Source organism: Macadamia integrifolia, chromosome 13 (genome assembly GCF_013358625.1).
Source record: "Macadamia integrifolia cultivar HAES 741 chromosome 13, SCU_Mint_v3, whole genome shotgun sequence".
Lineage (NCBI taxonomy): Eukaryota > Viridiplantae > Streptophyta > Magnoliopsida > Proteales > Proteaceae > Macadamia > Macadamia integrifolia.
The window spans coordinates 15,124,524-15,145,564 of NC_056569.1; the positions used below are offsets into that span (position 1 = coordinate 15,124,524).

The window sequence follows — 21,041 nt, forward strand, 5'->3', positions numbered from 1 at the left end:
GGGAGGAACCAAAAATAATAGAAATCCATTTACTAATGCTGGTTCATTTTCTTGTTCCTGGGAATGAACCAGGATCAAAAAGTCGCTGGGAAATAGAAAAAAAAAAGCATCTTCTAGAAAATCTTCTCTATTCCAAAAATAAGAGAGAAATAGGGGGTTGCTATTTTGATATACCATAACACATCCAGCCAATAGAAAGGCACCACGTATGGCAGATGAACCAGTTCCAGACAAGCAGACAATCAGATGGACACATGAGTAGGCAAGTGTCATGATCATTAGTCCAAGACCCCATGCGGGCGAAGATCAGATGAGCAGGCGATCAGATGGGCACATGAGTGGGCACATGAGTAGGCACGTGTCATGATCATGGTCCAAGATCCCAAGCGGGCGAAGATCAGACAAGCAGATGATCAGATGGGCATGTGAGTAGGCACATGTCATGATCATAAGTCCAAGACCCTATGTGGGCAAAGACCAGACAGGCACGTGAGTAGGCACATGCCATAGCCACAAGTCAAGACCCCACACGAGTAGGCGGGGAGACGACCGGACGAATAGACGTGTAGAACCATCATATTGCCAATATCAACAGAGATGTACATAGCCACACCTAATCCCCGAACGAACTAACCCTTGTAGGCTTGGGGGTTAACCGTCAGAACCCCGGTTACTTGGCCAAGAAGTAACAATATGTTAACCATGGGAACCCCGATTGAATGACCAGGAAGCAACTGCGGGCTAACAGTCAAGAACCTGGCATACAGGAGAAAAGACCCACCAACCATCGTACGGGGGAAATGACCACCAACCGGCGTACAGGGGAAAAGACTCACCAACAGTTAAGGCCTTAACATGTACAGGAGAAATTCGTGGGCTAACCGTTAAGATCTTGGTGTATGGGAGTGGAGGTCCACCAACCGTTAAGGCTTTTTGACATGCACAGGGAGACCTGCCATCTCAGCAAATCAGCCATCTCAGGAGAGAAGGGCATTTAAGCCAATGAGAGGCAGGAAGAGTGACACTATATATGGAGAACCCAGGTAATGAAAGAGGTAGGCAATCTTGAATCCTCAGAGCTCAAGTGATATTTCCTTCTTCGCTAATTCTAATTTAAGCTTCGGAGAGCCTTTCCTGGAGATTGGCTCCAAGATCAGTTCTTCATCTGTGACCAGCAAGTAACGCAAAAAAAGGGAGGCAGGAATCTGCAGTAACAGATTGGCACCATCTGTGGGAACGGAAAGCCAACTGGGGATTTAAGTGCACAACATGGCAAAAGGAGCAAAGGCATGTTCAAGGAAGCCTCAGGGACGTAATCCCACCCACTCCCCTCCAGCATCCCCGGATGACCATCAAAGAGGGTGGAGGTGGGGTAGAGCAGGACCCGTTGGTGGAAGATGACATGTGGTCTTTAGAAGCTTCATAGTAGGCCCCTCCCCCGGTCCCACCGCCACTAACAAAAGAATAGTTCAGGGAGCTGCAGAAGGAGGTTGAACATCTCACCAAGGTGATAATGGAGGTCCCAAAGAATCTGGGCAAGGCCCGTTGAGGGAAGAAGATAAGGACAACCAGAAGCGGACGTTCACCCCTGACTCATCTAGCGACAGCTCAGACCGACACAGCCACGTCCGGTCCCCAGACAGGGATGCCTGAGAAGGATCGACCGTGGAGCTTCAGACGGAATGCACGGATACAACCTCAGAAGGTAGCCCTGGGAGAGGAGAGGCTAAACGCACCCACCCACAGAGAGGGAAGTCAGAGACAGAAATGGATCGCAAGTTCAAAGAGCTACAGGGTAGGGTGGATCAGGCCTTGGAAGAAGGGCGGATTCTAATTTGGTGATACCCACTTCGTAGATCAATCTTCAAAAAGATAGTGCCTCCCGTTAACATATCCAACATATCATCCAAAATGGGAATGCAAAATCTGTATTTTACCGTGATCTTGTTAATGGCATGGTTATCAATACACATACGCCATGACCCGTCCTTCTTAGGTGTCAATAGGGCTGATACAGCACACGGACTCATGCTTTCTACTAGAATTCCCTTTCGCAAAAGGTCATCCACTTGTCTCTTGAGCTCGGCATGCTCAGTAGGGCTGAGACGATAAGTGGGCAGATATCGTAACATTGATCCAGGCACTAGATCAATAGCATGTTGTATGTCCCTCATAGATGGTAGCTCATCCAGTAGCTCTTTGGGAAATCTGCCAGCAAGTCTTTGATGGGTTGAGAATGTGTCATCTCCTTCACCGGTGCAACTCCCTTTGTAACAAGGGCTAAAATCAGTCCGGCTTCTTCGCTTGTAACCAAGAACTCTCTATGGGGCAGCACGCACAATTTCTTCTTGTCCACTATGTGTTTCTTACTTGTGCTTGCTTTATATGGTTGCTTCTTTGGTTCAGTAGCTTCTTTGGAAGGGGCCTTCTCAATATTCTTCAAAACATGTTGTCTTCGTATTTGGGCAGCCCTCAACTTAGCTTTCACATGAGGTATGTTGAGTGGGTCTAAATTAAGAGGCTTGCCTTTGTGATCGAAGAAACACTGGTTCTTGGTACCACCAACTAAGACATTATTGTCATATAGCCACGGGGTCTTCTAAGCAACACATCAGTTAACACCATAGGAATTTCATCACACCACACATTCTCTTCATATCCTAAGATCTTCAATACCACAGAACATCGCTGATTTACAGCCATGGTGTTATTGTCTAGAAGTGACACCTTGCAGGGTTGCGGATAGGGTTCGGTCTTGAGCTGTCCCTCAATCACAAAAGCTTGAGACACCACATTTACACAACTTCCGCTATCCACAATCACTTGAGCCTTGTGAGGTCCACTAGACATCAACATATAGAATATGTTATGTCTCCTCCAATCTTCTCCCTTTGATTCAGCCATCAGAATTTTTGCAACCAAATTAATAATAGTACATGGGTCATCATCTTCTTGTGCATATTCAGCCTCATAATCATCTTCCATTCCTTCAATGGCAACATTCACAGCCCAATCATCATCTTAGGGTTCATGGACTTGCATGTCCGGGTTGGATTCAATTGCGGAGATGATGGAATTGGCTCTCTCACGTTTGGGACCGAATTTGGCATAGTGTTCGATACCACCACAATAAAAGCACTTCATAGCCGCTGTCTCTCCCCTGACCATGGGACTCTTACCCTTATCCTGTGTGACTTGTGGAGCTCGGGTAGGGAATCCGCAAGGTTTATTTGGTGCGAATGGCTTCTTAACTTTAGTAGGCTGATTATACCTTCTAGGGGCTGATTTGATCAAATCTTCTGTCTCTAAGGACTTTTCAAGACATTGATTCAAAGTGGAAAGTTCTATTACTCCAATTTTATCACAGATATCATGTCGTAGTCCCAACTTGAATCGAGACATAAGCAGTTCATCATCCTCACGATAAACACCTGTACGTGAGAGTAAATCATTAAACTGATCAATGTATTCCTTGACAAGCATGGTCCCTTGTCGAAGAGTGTTAAGCATATCATAGAGACAGCGTCGGTATGTTGGGGGAAGGTATCTATCACTGAGTATTAATTTAAATTCCTCCCCATTGCGAGGCTCTCTCCGTCTCCGGATAAGTCTATCCCTTCATCTTTCCACCAATCCTTAGCACCACCTATAAGCTTGGTGATAGCCAGTTGGACCCCCCCTTTCCTCAAACATACGGAACCACCAAAAATAGTCATCTAATGCATTCAGCCAATCATGGAAATGGAGAAGGTCATGTTTTCCATTATATTCCTTCAAGTCCAACTTCACCTTATGAGTGTCATCATGGGGAAATTGGGGTCCATCATGTTCATCAAACCCTTCACCTCCACCATACATACGGGCTGGTACGTTCCTTCGAACAGAAACTGTAAACCTTCTTGGTGCATTATTGTTTTCATTCACCGTGGGTTGAGCATTAGGTTGCAAAACAGTGGTCTCTTTCAACTCTTCAAATTTTAGTTCCATGTTGTCCATCCTTGTGTTCCAACTGTTGGAGGGACTTTATCACGTCCTCCAGTGAGTATTGGTTAGAGCCCTCTTCAGCCATAGCTCTGATACCACTTAATTGTAGAAGTAGGTTACACTAGGTAAACAACTTCCAAGATAATAAAGCTCAAACCAATCCAAATCTGACCTCTCAAATTAATCTTCAACAGAAACCAGAAATAGAACCAGAGAAGTTAGACAAAATCTGTCCAAAAGTATCCAAGGTCAGAAAATTCACTCACAGCAATAGGCAGCAACTCAGCAACAGAACCCAATAGTAGCCAGAACTTTCCCAGAGAAATCTGGGTTTCGGTCAGAACTGGAAGAAACCCTGCGGTTCAGTTTTCTCCAGGCAGCAGGGGCTGAACCCTGGTCGAGGGTTTCCATTGAGGTGGCCTTTAAAGCTTCCAAAGGGTCTTCAAATCTGCTGGACAGGAGGAGAAAAGGGCCCTGCCGATTTGAGTTTTGAAGCCCTAAACCTGTAGTCGACCTTGAGATGCTGAACTGGTTCTCCCAAGCTTCGATCCTTGTTAAGTCTTCAAATAAACTCAGTTTAATCCACACAAACTCTCCTCACAGTAAACAATAACATAAATTATAAAAGAAAAGAAAAGAAGATTTAAAGCAAGATAGATGTGGGTGGGAATGGTTATCTCAGCCTGGGTATCTCACCCACAGCTATCCCAGTTGCTTGTCTTCCTTTCTCAGGAGGGAGAGCAAGCAATAGCTGCAGCAAACTTCATTAATTCAATTGTAATTTGTGTCTACAGCAACCCTCTTTATATAGAGGTCTGAATTACAAAAATTAAAAACTTGACACAAAATAGAAACTAAGGAAAATAGAAGCTAAATCAAAATAGCAACTAATTCAAATTAGAAACTAATGCAAAATAGAAACTAACTCTATCTTCTAATTTAGGAAACAAAATAGCAGCTAATAGGACTTCCTAAAACACAACCATACTACTAAATAGGAAACCACAATCAGATCCCATATGCTGGGCGGTAGCTGCTCTTTAAAGGCTGGCGGCAGCTGCAAGGCTGCTCTTCTTCTTCCTCCTTCAATAATGGATCCCATGATGGGGATCTACATCAAAGGGGGAGAGTATGGAGAGTCCCCACTCTCTGAAGAAATTGTCAGAACGCCCCTCCCCGCGTTCTTCAAGATACCACCCTTCCAGCTATATGATGGGACGAGAGACCCTCAGGAGCACCTCCAGGTGTACAAGTCCATCATGCTGGTACAGGGAGCCCCCCAATCCGATATTGTGCCAAGTATTCCTCGTATCGCTACATGGGCAGACGATGGCCTAGTTCTCTCAACTCCGACAAGGATCTGTGCACAACTTTAAGCAGCTGATTATAATGTTTCTGGAAATTTTCGTAGGGAGCAGAATGCGCCAGAAGACCAATGCAAACTTGATGACCATGAAGCAGCGTCCCAGCGAAACCCTGCAGCAGTTTGTACACCGCTTTAACCTGGAGAAACTAGAAGTGAAGAACTTAGACCTGACCATGAGCTCATGGCGCTCCAAAATGGCATCCCAGACAAAAAGTTGAAGTTCTCCCTCTCAAAGGCAAATCCCAAGACGCTCTCTGAACTACAAGAGAAGGTTCGGAAGTACATCAATGCTGAAGAAATTATGGCCGACCACAGGAATTCTACAAACAAGAAACAGAAGGTCCAAGGAGGAGACAAGGGACCAGACGACCGTGTGAAATGCCAGAGGGGCGAAGACCGTAACGCTTCCAGAGGAGAGTATGGTGGGTACACCCCCCTCACCCAGCGCAAGTCACAGATCCTCATGCAAATCAATCCAGACGAGAGACCACCTCAAGGGCCCAAAGAGGCTAAGGGACCCCCCCCCAGAGCTTTGTGACCATAGCAAGTACTACGACAACCATCGAGATAATGGTCACACCACAAACAATTGTTGGGAGTTGCAGCAGGCCATCGAGGATCTCATCAGAAGGGCACATCTCCAAAGATTTATAAACCGGAGAGGACATGCGGGCTAGAACTGGCCAAGAGATAACAATCATTTCCGCCAAGCAGACGAGCAAAGGAGAGACCCCCCACAACATGGAACAAGGGACAGAAGAACATCATGCCAAATCGCGGTGGCTGACCAACGGAAGCCTAGGGAGACTCCCCTGTTAGGATCATACCAACCAACAGTGGGGGATAGGCTGCCGGGAGGGGACTCCCGATCAACGAGAAGGACGTATGCCCGAAACATTTGCTACATGGAGACGCCCGTCAAGAGAGCGCGAACCGATCAAAAGATCACGTTCGACGATGACGATTTGGTGGGGGTAGACTTTCCCCATGACGATGTTGTGGTGATCGAATTACAAGTAGGGCATTCTCAGTGGAGAATATCCTGTAGATAGTGGCAGTTGGACAGATATCCTGTTCTGGTCGGCCTTCAAGAAAATAGAGATATAAGAAGAGAAGCAGAAGCCCTTCAACACCCCGCTGTATGGGTTCTCTGGCATACCCGTGGCCCCCAAGGGAATGATAGAGTTACAAATAAGAGCAGGGACGGGAGAAAACAAAAAGGACGGAAATGGTGAATTTCTTAGTGGTAGACAGCCCATCCGCGTACAACGCGATTCTGGGAAGACCGGGATTGAACAGTCTCCAAGCAGTTGTGTCCACCTGCCACCTCAAAATGAAATTCCCAACTGACTGCCGAGTAGGTGAATGCAGGGGAACCAGAAGTCCCGGCGGTGTTACATCAACACCCTCAGAGGAAAGGGTAGGCATGAAGAACGGCTTGCTTTTATAACTCCATGGTAAAGGAACGCCTGTTCCAGGCCCCAGGAACCAAAACAAGCAGTCACCAAACTGCAAGGACCGTACCGCGTCACCAAGGTCGTAAGACCAGGAACCTACCACCTCGAAACCTTGGATGGAAAGAAACTCCCAAGAGCGTGGAACTCCAGTAACCAAAGGAAATCTATCAATAGAACCCATTCACGAAGGAAGGGCCAAGTTAAAGAACCGCCTATTTTTTGTTATCACTGCCTATTTTTGGTTATCTTCACTATTTTCAGTCCTCACGCATATCATTTTTTGCTCCACCCCACAATGATTAAGATTAAGGCAACTTGGCACCAACTTGGCCCACCCGTTCCACATGTCCTACCACTTAGCTTCCCCCTCTTCAATAAAAAGAGGGGCCAATCAGACTCGGCCGAAAGCGAAAGGTGATCTGGCCAAGGAGGAGACTTAGGGCCCGTTTGATAACGTTTCTGCCGTTTCTGTTTCAAGAAACGACAGAAACATAAATTTCCGTTTCTTGAAACAGAAATGGAATTGAAAGTGTTTGATAAGTCATGTTTCTAGAAGTCAATAGTAACCAGCGAAAGAATTGCCACGAGTCGTTTCCAGAAACGGCGAAACAAGTAGAACTTGTTTCGGCCTGGGTCATTTTTTAAACCATAAATAGGTAAAAATTTCAATTTCTATTTATGAAAACAAGTGAAACGAAACAGTTTTATCAAACGTTTTTTGTTCCGTTTCTGTCGTTTTTTGACACAAAAACGATAGAAACGCGTTTCTTGAAACGTTATCAAACGGGCCCTTAGCTTCCCCCCTCTTCAGTGAAAAAGGTGCCAAGTAGGAAACTCAGCTTCCCCCTATTCACTGAAAAGAGGGGCCGATCAGACTCGACCAACTGCAAAACGCATGATCTAGCCAAGCAGGACACTTAGCTTCCCCCTCTTCATTAAAAAGAAGGGCCGAGCAAGGCACTAAGCTTCCCCCTCGAAAGAGGGGCCGAGCAGGTCAATTAGCTTCTTTGTGAAACAGCAAACCTGGTACAAGCCAAGATTGTGCGAAATGGCGGTCTGAAATCGGCCCATATGGCTCCTAATGAGTACTCCAATTGCTGTTGCCCAAATCCACCTAAGTCTACCTTGACATTGTCGTCAGGGGCGGGGTACCCTGATAAAGGCAACCCCTTATCTGATCTCCAATTCACTGACCTACCCAGGCGCTCGAGAGGAGCCAAGCAAGGGCCTGACTATATACAACGGCTAGCATACCAAAACAGGCAAGAGATTATCAAACAAGCCAATTGATACTTAATTACAGATCCATCATGCATAGTAGCTAAAAAGAAACACTCGAAGATAGAATGAAAGGAGTTCCATTGATCCAAAGAAAAGATTACAACAGTCACTTGACTTACAAAAAAAAAAAAGGAGAAAAAGGTTTGACATCACCAAAGAAGAGGAAAATTACAGAAGCATCATCTGGAATCAATCAGTACGCCCTTCCGGGTCACCCACTTCGGGAGTTGGACCTGCAGCAATACCAGCAGTTGTTCAATCAGAAGGGAAGATGTGATGGCAAGGAAGGTCGGCACCGGAGCTCTTCGCAAGCTCTTGCTTGACAATGGCAAGGTGAGGAAAGAGTTGGGGGGGAAGGCGTTGGAACGCCAGGCTTAGAAGAAATCACCTGAACCTCGGTTCATCGGAAGATACTTCCACAACCTGCTCGATGGGTCTGGAAGAGTTATCCTACGCAGGTGGTGCCCTCAATGGGGGAACGACACTCGGGGCGAGACCCCCACCAGTGGCAGCTTGCAAGGCAAGAACTTTGCATAGCTCCAAGGGGGCAATGGGAGGAGGCTGCATGGGTGCATTGACAGCAGCCTCAACTCCTTCAAGAATCCTGGCCTTTTCTTGGCCTCTTTCTCCTTGGCCATCTTCTCAACCTTCTCTTTCTCCCTTGCCTCTTTTGCCTTCAAAGCTCAAGCATCGCCCACTCCCTTGCAACCATGCTGAAGTCAAAATCAGGGTGCACCTTCTCGACCTCTTCGTGTATCATAGCAAGCCCCACGAGATAACAGTCAGCCCAGCCTCGGCCACATCTCTCTCAAACGTCTTGGACTTCCTATACTTCTCGATGGCAGCCACTACCTCGCGACGAGCTTGATCTTGGGTCCTATTCAGTTGCTCGTTCAGTGACTTACTGTTGTGGGCGTTGATGGTCAGAGTTTTCTGCAAGGCGTCAATCTGGTTCTAGCCTTCTAGGCCTTCAAAAGCTCCACCTTGCTTAAAACTTTCCACAATGGCCAAAGCAATCTTGGCAGCAATGAGGACCTCTGCAGCTCTTCCATCGATCCTTTGACAAGGTAGTCAAGTTGCCACACTGAAGTTGCGGTATCCGAAGCTGCCTTAGCCTCCCTCAACTTCTCACACTCCTCGAGCAACTCTTGGCGGGTCCTCTCGTTGGCCTCGTGCTTACGCTTGAATTACTTTCCAGCTTTATGATAGTACTCCACTCTTACAAGAACCACTTGACCCTGAACAAAAACGCCACCACCGATAAATAGGACAAACCTTATGAAAATCCAAAGAATAAAAAAAAAGGAGAGGAAGAGGGAGCATAAAAAGGTACCCCAGCCAAGTGCCTGTAACCCAGGTCCAGGAGCTGGCTGAAGGGGAGGCCGGCCAAGTGCATTCTGTCCCGAGGGAGAACACCCTCAGTCACCACCACGCGCGCCAATTCCGCATCTTCAAACAGGAACTGCTAGTTGTTGACCCCATATTGAGGGGCGAAAAATTCTTCAACAAAGGAATGGACAGAGTCACCGACGGGGGGGAACAGCAGGGTCCTTACCCTTATCCCTCCTTCCCCATCCCTCCTTTTCCCCTCACATAAACACCACCTCCCTCCCGATTGCTAGGAGGAGCGAGAGCCACAGTGTCTGACGAAACAACCCCGACCTCGTCAGCCCTCAGGGAAGCGGCAGCACCCATACCCCTCTTCCTCTTGCTCACGCCGCTCCTCCCCTCCTGGTGCCCATGCTTCTTCTCCACCAGCGATGTAATCGTTAGTTGGTCAGAGGAGGATTCAGAATCACCAGCCTAAACTAGTCTAACCCCCGCTGGTGCAGCCCCTTGCATCACCACCGGCAGCGAGATGCCAGCCTCTCCATCCAGCACCTCAACCCCCTCGGCACTGGCCACCGCAACCTCCTCCACGTCCTCCTGTTCCTTTTCATTCAAAGCCTCCAACAGAAGACTAAGGTCGATCAACATTGCACAAAGCCGAACCGACAAAGCAAACAAGGCATGCCAAAAAGAAAAAGAAAACAAGTGAAAATGAAGAGCAAGAAAACAATAGGAATAAAAACACGAGCGGCGCCAACTGGGCTCACCAGGACTCAAGCCGTACTCCCTCAAAACCTTATCGGAGGTTTCAGTGCTAACTTTCAGCAACCTATTGGTCTCGATATCCTCAGCCCCCATTTGTAGAGCCACGTTGCTCACGCGGGTGTTCATTACTGACCACGAGGTCTGGCACTTGAACGGCCTCGAGTCCTTAGCAAAAAAGAACCCATCCTTCCACCTATTGATTGAACTGGGCATGCTATCTAGGACAAGATCATGCTTATCCCTATGCTTGTAGTGAAACAAACCAGGGAAGTTACGGTTGGTAATCAAGACGTAGACGTTCACGAACATAGGTAGGGCGGGGACTCTGCGTATCCGGCGACACCTAATGACGAAGCCTAGGATAGCCTTAAAAGCATTAGGCACAAGCTATGCCGGAACGACTCTGTAATGCCAGAGCACTGCAGCCATGAAATCATGGATGGGAAACCAGAGCCCACTGATGAGCGCATGCTCATAAAAATAGGCCTCCCCCTCCATACCGTTGTTGGCCCTTTCACCAGCCTTAGGAAGCCTAAGAGACAGACTCAGGTATATGGTCAACCTCCCTAAATCTCTCTAACTCTCGCACAGTCAGACGCGAGGCAACCTGACCGATAGGGAGCCCGATTGTTGAGTCTGTCTCAGACCAATTTACCTTCCGCCTTGGGTGGGGAGACTTCAAAACAACCCTTTTACCACGACCTGGAGCAAGGCTGACGTCTTGACATTAGCATCAGAGCAGTCACCAAAGTCGGAAGAAGTGGAGTCGCACACCATGACCTTAGTGAGGAGAATGAACCAAAAAACAAAAAGGGGTAGTAGGGGTAACTTACTAATTCAAAAATAAAACGAAGTGAGAAGACAAGCAAGGTATCGACAACCCACACTGGCAAGCGCTCGAACACTCACCGAAAAACAGTAGACACCAGAAAGAAGCAAAGAAAGGAAGAGGAAAACGAAAGACTCGAACACCTCTATCGCGCCCTTACGACATATACAAAGCAGTGACCAACAAACCTCCAAAGGCGGAGTGAAGTCGACACGTCAGACCAAGAGGAACCCGACACGTGGATAACCGACAAAAACCAAACCTTCAAGTTCCCCGGAGTAAAGGTGAGTTAACCCAACCACCTTCGAAAGTAATCACGGCCTCTCACGTTATGATAGGACATTGCAAAACCCCAGGTACAGCGTGATGGGGGGCATTAACTCAGCCATCCCAAAGGGCGAAAAAAAGGGGGGAAGGATGATTCAAAATTTGCTATACTCCCTTGACCTTTTTTCCAAAAATCTTAAAGGAGTGGGGGGGCACTTGATATACCATAACACAACCAGCCAATAGAAAGGCACCACGTATGCAAGAAGAACCGATTCCAGACGAGCAGACGATCAGATGGGCACGTGAGTAGGCACGTCATGATCATAAGTCCAAGACCCCACGCGGACGAAGACTAGATGAGTAGACGATCAGATTGGCACGTGAGTAGGCACGTGTCATGATCATAGGTCCAAGACACCACGTGGGAGAAGATCAGACAAGCAGATGATTAGATCAGCACGTGTCATGATCATAAGTCCAAGACCCCACGCAGACGAAGATCAGACGAGCAGACGATCAGATGGGCACGTGAGTAGGCACATGCCATAGCCACAAGTCAAGACCCCACACGAGCAGGAGGGGAGACGACCGGACAAACAGAAGAACAGGTGTACATACGAACAGATGTGTCGAACCATCGCATTGCCAGTATCAACAGAGATGTACATATCCACACTAATCCCCGAACGGACTAACCCCTGTAGGCTAATGATGGTAGGGTTAACCATCAGAACCCCGATTACTTGGCCGAGAAGTAACCATAGGTTAATCGTGGGAACCCCAGTTGCATGACTAGGAAGCAACCGCGGGCTAACCATCAAAAACCTGGCATATGGGAGAAAAGACCCACCAACCAATGTACGGGGGAAGTGACCCACCAACCTGCGTATGGGGGAAAAGACTCACCAACCATTAAGGCCTTAACATGTACAGGAGAAATGTGTGGGCTAACCGTTAAGATCTTGGCGTACGGGAGAGGAGGTCCACCAACCGTTAAGGCCTTGACATGCACAGGGAGACCTTCCATCTCAGCAAATCAGCCACCTCAGGAAATTGAGCCAATAAGAGCCAAGAAGAGAGACATTTTATAAGAAGAACCCAGGTAAAGAAAGAGGTAGGCAATCTTGAATCCTCAAAGCTCAAGTGATCTTTCCTTCTTCTTCGCTAGTTCTAATTTAAGCTTCGGAGAGCCCATCCTGGAGATTGGCTTTAGGATTAGTCCTGCAAGTAACGTAGAAAAAAGGGAGAGGAATTTGCAGTAACACTCTTTAATGAGCACATGGTTAATTTGATGGGCAAAGAAGTAATTTCATGTTAATAATGAAACAACCCCAAGGGGGTAGTCGAGTTGGCAAGGGACCTTCGCCTCAAGAAGCGTGTGGTTCTGAGTTCGACTCCTCTTACCTCGAGGCCACTCACACGGGGGTGTTTAATGCTCTTCACTGCTTTCAATAAAAGTTGAATGGTTCTCATTCAACCCCGGTATGACCCGGTCCATGCAGTTGTGCGGTCAGTAAAGGCCCATGGGACTAGTCAAGCCGAAGGCCTGAATACCCGTCGTTAGCAAAAAAAAAAAAAATGTTAAAAATAAAACACTTCCCATGCAACTTCAACCACCACCGCCCCCACCACCATAACCACCACCTCCCACCACAACCACCACCACCACCACCACCGCCACCGCCACCACCTTCACCTCAACCTCAACCTCAACCTCCACCTCCACCTCCACCTCCACCTCCACCTCCACCACCACAACCACCGCCACCTCCACGTTATCACCACCACCATCGCCACCCGCTCAACCTCCTCCACCACCACCACCACCTATGCCAAAATTTTGGGTATTGAATGAAATTTTGTAGATTCATATAATTTCCATACATAGAAATTAATATGAGCTTAACAAACGTATTTATATATCTATTCTAGCCCAGAAATAGAAATTCCTACACGTTATCAAACGCATTTTCTGCCTAGAAATATGGCCCAGAAACAGAAATACAAAGTCATTTCCGGATAGCAATTTAGCCTAGAAACATAATGGTTATCATGCAAGCCCTTAGTAATTACCATTTTATATTTCTTTCCTTTTTGCATTTTAGCAACTAGATCTTCTTTCCAGAATGTTGCTTTTCTTTTCTAGAGTTTATATTTTGTAAGCTATTTAGTAGCCAAGAACTGATATTATTGTAACACTGAGACCTGATATTATTGTAACACTGACTCTTATAACTACAAGTAAGGGGAAAGCATAACCTATGATTTCGAGTAATTCAAAAACTTGGTTTTTGCCTCTCTGGGTCTGTGGTGATGTTGTTCCTTGGACTGTGGTGATGCAGCTCCAGCCATATTGTAGGGAAAGCAATAGATTGGGATTGGCAGTAACACCCTTCTAGTGGTGATTCTAGGTCATATTCCTTTCACTTCTTTTTTCATATGTAAGCAAAAAAAAAGTGTAAGAAAATTCTGTTATCAATGTTGGATCAATGGTTTGTCCCTATTTGTGATCCCCTTTTGCAATTGATCTCCTGCTGGATTTACTAGTTAAAGATCTGCATTAGGAAAAAATATCATCTCCAAGGCAAAAAAATATATATAATATAATAAAGAAGGGGAAGCCTGGTTCCTGCACAATAGCATCATATGAGTGGTCTTTTCACCCTCTCCCGGTCTGGGTTCAGCCCTCATGCTACCCCACAAGAACCATTTTCCCTATAATAAAATGCTACTATGAAAATGAAAAAATCAACATTATTTTCTAAAATGCAAAGAGAGGTTATTAATAGTTGAAGAAAGAGATGTTCTGAGAAAAAGAAATAGGGTATACCCAATAGGGAATCTGCCGGTTAGACCTGGTAAGACACTCAATCTCCATGGAAGGTGAAATAGGGTTTAACCTTTAAGGTCACTAGGTTTTCAGTTTTATATCTAAAATCCTATTTGCCCTCTATTAATCCTACTGTGCACTGCTCAAGAGCAACTATAAGACTGTTCTAACTTGGATGATTACCTCACAGAACAAAACAAGTTAAACCATAAAATTGACCCAGTTAAGATTCATTCCCATTACTCAGAAAATTCAACTACAGCAACATTTTTTGCTTCTGTGGTCTTTGACATTTTTATTAGTTTGGACATCTATTTTCTGTTTCACCCATATCTGAAAGTCTATGACGTATCACAATATCAATTTAAGAGAGTCAGTTTTTAACCCCCCCCCAAAAAAAAAAAATTCTTATTTAATTTGCATATTGATTAAATGTTGGATTCAACATATCTAGGAAAAGGACCAGCAGCACCACAAACGTAATGGGTCGGTTGCTTATGGGTGAAATACAAGTTAGCTAAGATTCCTAGATCCATCTCATCAAATAATTATGACCAGTATCTACACTATTATATATTAGGGGCAATGAAAAGCAGGACAGGACACTGCGTCCCCACTCAATCCACCCAAATGCCATGCATAGTTCTCACAAAAGTGAGCCTGTAGGAGTGAGCTTCATTCATGGGGCTTCTAAACAAGGCTTCATGGACAAGGATGCCATCCTTAATTCTCACAAAAGTAGGGCTGTAGGAGTGAGCTTCATTAGTGGGGCTTCTAACCAAGGCTTCTTGGACAAGGATGTGAGAAAACAGGAGGCTCTTTTTTACATGCACTTGTAAGGAATGGGAATACGTGCCAACCAGCTGAAACTTCATTAAGGCCTAGGCTTGACTGAAGCTGAGGATTATAAAGCTTACCAGTTAATGAAGCATGCCGGTCCATATTTGCCTCATCTTCCCACTCCCTCCAAGAATGGATCTGCCCACATAATCAAAAGTCAAATAATAAGAGAAAACTCATAACAGAAACTTATAAAGTTTTAATTTTCTTTTCTCTGGTCAAATCATGGATATGGAAACTCCTATTACTTATTCAGTGAATTAAAGCACAAGTGACGGATACGTTTTGATTTATGATGCCCTCTTGGAAGGCACTTTGACACACCAGACATATTCTTTTTGTTGCAATAATGGGTTTTATGGGTTTTAGGGAAAGTGTCAGTTACCAAACGGACCCTAAGGGGTTTAATGATCTTTGTAATTCTCTAGGACCTTCTCTCCATTGTTATAAATAAAAGAGCTAGTGTAATATTAGACACAAGTCATTACCCCATTCAACATGGTATCAGAGGCTTAGGATCCGAAACCTTAAGGGCTCTCCCTCTTCTCCAACTCTTTGCCTCTTTCTCATTTCTCTCTCTCTCTCCCAGCACCTCCTTCATCTGCGCCTCCCTCCATCTCTCGTGGTAGGAGCTTCTTAAACCACCAAGAGGGTTTCTAGCCTCCATCCATCCTTTCCCTAGGCTCTTAGACTCTCTTTTCCAATGATCCAAGAGACCCGGAACCTTTTTTTCATCACTTTTTCAAGGTTTTCACCCTGAGAATGTTTTTTTTCCGGTCGGGATGCTTTTCCCCGCTCGATGCTCTAATTGTCTTAATGTTTGTGGCGATTGGTGCCTCTTATCCTTGTAATGGTATGTACTAACCATTTTTTCATTTGAGGTCTCTGTTTTAGAGCTATCCCCAAAATCGTTTTCTCAGGGTTTTACCCCTTGTCTATTTTTGGGTTTTCTAGTTTTTTCTAGTTATTTTGGTACTTTCTCTATCTCCGACTAGCGTCTCTCCTATTTGCATAGCTCCCTTGAGTAGCAACCATGTCTACCAGCTCATCTTCTCTACTAGCGGAGACACCACGGCTCTTCCTACCTTTCCTCCTTGTGCTATTAAGCTTGATGGTACAAACTACCTTATGCGGTCACACTCGGTCTGCATCTCCATCAAGTCTCGTGGCTATTACGGGTACCTCACTGGAACCAGAAAGCGTCTGACCACCGGTACTGAGATTGACAAGTGGGAGTGTGCCAACTCTCTGGTTATGGCCTTCCTTGTCCACTCCATGTTGCCACAGCTTTCGCGTGGCTATCTCCTCCTTGACTCCGCTGCAAAGATCTAGAAATCTATCTAGGATATCAATTCCCAGGCAGGGAATGATGCTCAAGTCTTTGAGCTTCGCCAGAAGGTTCGTAATCTGAGGCAGAGAGGGCTCACTCTGTCACAGTACTACTATAAGCTGCGGACACTATGGACCGAGTTGGATTTCTATGAGTATACTCATTCCACCCCTGAAGATGTCACCAAGTTTCAGAAGTGAGAGGACAAGATCAGGGACTATGACTTTCTAGCAGGTCTGAAAGTGGAGTTTGATTAGTTGCGGTCCAAATTTTTGAGTCGTGACCCCTTTCCTACCTTGGATCAAGCCTATGTTCTAATCCAACTTAAGGACAGTCGACATACTACTATGCTTCCACAACAAGCTGCCACTCTTACTGAGAGATCTACACTTGTTTTTTGCACTCAGTCCCTTAGTGCAGCCCCACAAACTGGTGGCTCCTCTACCAGGACTCCAGTGAAGTGCGATTACTGTGGGAAGGAGCATCACACCAAGAAGCACTGTTGGAAGCTTCATGGCCATCCTGCTGATATGTCTAGAAAAGGGCGAGGGAAGGGTCGCGTCGGTACTTCTGGGCAGGCCAACCATACTGAGAGCCCCTGACTCTAACTCTGCTCTTAGCTCCTCGATAGCCTCGCTATCATTTGACGAGCTTACTACCCTCCAGCGCCTCTTCACTCGTCCAGACTCTCCTGCACCTGTCACTGCGAGCTATACTCATTCCACCCTTTCTGGGTCAGGTATCTCCTTTTATGGCCATAATATGTCTATCCCTTCTACCCCTTGGATTATAGACTCTAGAGCTTCTGATCATATCACAGGTTGCTTGTCTCTTTTTTCACAGTACACTACTTGTCTTAGTAATGGTAAGGTCAAATTGGCTAATAGGACTTATTCCACTATTCTGGGGAAGGGCTCTGTTAGTTGTACCCCCTCTTTATCCCTTTCTACTATATTGTATGTTCCTTCTTTCCCCACTAACCCTTTGTCCATTAGTAGTCTTAATTGCAAAGTCACCTTTTTCCCATCTCATTGTGTTTTTCAGGATTTAGGGACAAGGGCAACGATTGGGTCTGGAAAGGTACGTAGTGGTCTATATCTGCTTGATGATGACTTAGCACTAGTCTCTGGTCAGGCTCTTTAGACATCTTCTACGTCACCTCCCATCCCGGAGTTACTGCAGTGGCATCGTCGGTTGGGACATCCCCCTTTGGGAACTTTAGCTAGATTTTTCCTTCCTTTAAAAATTGTAATCCGAGTCAGTTTTTTTGTGAGGCATGTGTTTTGGCCAAACAAACTCGAATCACTTATTCTGTTTCTGGAAATAAAAGTGCCACTCCTTTTTCATTGATACATTCCGATATTTGGGGTCCATCCCGCTATGTGTCTGTCAATGGTTATCGGTGGTTTATCTCTTTTATTGATTGTCATTCTCGGACTACTTGGGTTTATATGATACGAACCAAGGGCAAGATCTTCTATTGCTTTCAGTAGTTTCACCGTATGGTTCAGACTCAGTTTGGTGCTACCATTAAGATCCTTCGAAGTGACAATGGCCGGGAATACTTTGAAGGGTCCTTTCAAGCTTACCTTTCCGTTCATGGGATGATTCATCAGACTAGTTGTGTGAATACTCCAGCTCAAAATGGGGTTGCTGAGCTGAAGAATCGCCACATTTGTGAGGTAGCACGCTCTCTTATGTTTGAGATGTATGTTCCTCCCCAATACTGGAGCGATGCAATTCTCACTGCTGCCTTTCTTATCAACCGAATGCCTTCTCGGGTCCATGCCTTCCGCTCCCCTCTGGATCTTCTCCAAGGTTCCGATGCTTTTTTTGTTCCTCTTTAAGTATTCGGCAGTGTTTGTTATGCTCACGATCATCATCCTCATGGAAAGTTTGATCCTCGTGGTCTCCGATGCATTTTTTTGGGGTATGCTCCTACTCAAAAAGGCTATCAGTGTTTCCATCCTCCTCCTCGGTGTTAGTTTATGACTATGGATGTTGTCTCTCATGAATCTGCGTCTACTGCACTGCAACACCTCTTCAGGGAGAGTGTCCTTCTATTGTGGAAGATGTGTCGCCGTCTCTGCCGTCTCTTGAAATTGCTATCCCTGCTAGTATCCCGTTTCAGGGGGAGAGTGACAATCCTACTTCTCCTACTTTGCCTCAGCCAGAGATACGTGTGTATAGTCGCAGAAAGCAGACTCAGACCACTACACATCCAGCATCTATCCTACCATGCTAGTCATCTCCTCTCGAGCCTAATCTTGGACCCTGGTAATTCTCCTTCTCCATCTATTGATCAGTCTCTTGAGTTGCCTATTGTTGTTCGTAAAGGCATTAGGTCTTGTACTTTACATCCTATTGTTAAAATTGTTTCTTATGACTCACTCTCTCCTTCCTACTATAGTTTTGTGTCTTCTCTTTCCTATGTGTCCATTCCTCATACCTAGCAGGAAGCGAGTGCAGACTCATAATGGCTAGCAGCTATGGTTGAAGATATGCAAGCTTTGAAGAAGAATGACACATGGGATCTGGTGTGTCTTCCCTCACAAAAGAAGATAGTTGGGTGCAAGTGGGTCTTCACAGTAAAACAGAAGGCTGATGGTACAGTGGATTAGTACAAGGCCAGACTTGTTGCTAAAGGCTTCACACAGACTTATGGGATTGACTACCAGGAGACTTTTACTCCAGTTGCTAAGATGACCACAATTCGCGTTATCTTGGCTTGTGCCGCCAACTTAGATTGGGATCTCCAACAGTTAGATGTGAAGAATGTCTTCCTTCATTAGGAAATTTGAGGAAGTGTATATAGACATTCCTCCTGGGTTCACTTGCTCCAAAACTCAAGGGAAGGTATGCAAGCTGAAGCGTGCTCTATATGGGCTGAAGCAATCCCCTCGTGCTTGGTTCGGACGTTTCCATAAGGCTATGGTCGCTACAGGTTACTCTCAAAGTAATGCCGACCACACTCGACTCATCAAGAGATCTGATGGGAAGATTGATATCCTAATAATCTATGTAGATGATATTGTTGTTACTGGTGATGATCTAATAGAAATCCCTCGCCTCAAGAGATACTTGAGTGAGGAAATCGACATCAAAGATCTAGGACAAGTTCGTTACTTACTCAGCATTGAAGTTGCCAGGTCTTCTCGTGGGATCTACTTGTCTTAGCGGAAGTATGTGCTTAATCTTCTCTCTGAGACAGGCATATTGGGGTGTAAGCCGGCAGACACTCCTACTGAAGTTAATGGTCACCTGAGTAGCTAGGAAGGTGATCCTATGGATAAGGGGAGATATCAGAGATTAGTGGGGTGGTTGATCAATCTCTCCTATACACGCCCTGACATAACATTTGTCGTCATCCTGGTTAGTTAGCACATGCATGATCCCTACTCAACTCACATGGAAGTTGTGCTGCATATTCTTCGGTACTTGAAATCTGCCCTAGGACGTGGCATCATTTTTTCTCCTCATGATCACCTTAGGGTGGAGGCCTTCACAGATGCAGATTGGGTAGGTTCCCCTGATGACCGCAAGTCTACTGCTGGTTATTGTACCTTTGTTGGTGGTAATCTTGATACATGGCGAAGCAAGGAGCAAGCCGTGGTTGCCCATTCAAGTACTAAAGCAGAGTTCCGTGCTATGGCATATGGCATTTGAGAGCTCCTAAGGCTTCATAGTCTTCTCACTGATTTGGCTATTCCTACTACCCTTCCTATAAAGCTCTTCTGTGACAGCAAATCTGCCATCAGTATTGCTCACAACTATCTGGCATGATCGAACCAAGCATGTGGAGATCGATCGAAACTTCATCAAAGAGAAGCTAGATATGAGCCTTATCACTGTGCCTTTTCTTCCCAGTAATGAACAACTAGCCGATGTATTTACTAAAGGTCTTAATAGTAAGATGTTTCATCCTATTATCTACAAATTAGGCATATGTGATATCTATGCACCAACTTGAGTGGGAGTGTTGTAATAATGGGTTTTAGGAAAAGTGTCAGTTACGAAACGGACCCTAAGGGGTTTAATGGTCTTTGTAATTCTTTAGAACCTTCTCTCCATTGTTATAAATAAAAGGGCTAGCGTCATATTAGACACAAGTCATTACCCCATTCAACACTTTTATTTGGCAAAGATGGGCAGCAATGACTGTATAAAATAAATGGGAAAAGGTTCTCTAAGCAGCTGGGACAGGATATGCTATCACCTCTGTGTCCATCTCTCTTCCTCGTATGAAATGACCTCACTGTCCTTCAATGTACAATATTGTTTTGGCGAGCCTCAGAGGTGAGCTCCCGAGGTGCACTCCTCTATGCCACTTGCTCAGAGAACCCTCTCCCAAACTATATATATATATATATATATCAAAATGAATAATTTTCAACTCAACACAGCCTTATCCCAATTAAATGGGGCAGGCTATCATAATGAATACTTTTGGTGAGTGGAATACAGATTTCTTGTCCTTGAGGCATCTTTGTGATTACAGCTGGTAGAGTTCCTCAAGGTTGCCTCAAGTTAAGCTTATTGTAAGATAAAAGAAGATATCATTCTGTTATAAGGTAGTACTACTATGCCAGATGCATGAAGACACTTTAATCTTAGCCACAAGATCTGGTGCTTGATGCCACTAGGCCACCAAAGCAGAAATAACATACCACTTTCTTCAAAAATAATATGTTTTCACACATTCAGCTTTCCTGATTTCACATAACCACCCACATGTAAACAGCTTCCCACCCCCCCCCCAA

General features: G+C 45.5%; 1 protein-coding gene across 4 annotated transcripts in view; it reads right to left on the minus strand.

Annotated features, from left to right (window-relative positions):
- Positions 1–21,041, minus strand: part of LOC122059553 (MLO-like protein 11) — a 185,012-nt gene that overhangs the window by 156,026 nt on the left and 7,945 nt on the right. For all 4 annotated transcript variants that reach the window (XM_042622397.1, XM_042622394.1, XM_042622396.1 and 1 more), the window contains exon 5: positions 15,029–15,089. In XM_042622397.1, coding sequence (XP_042478331.1) covers positions 15,029–15,089 — 61 coding nt within the window. The remainder of the gene's footprint in view (positions 1–15,028; positions 15,090–21,041) is intronic.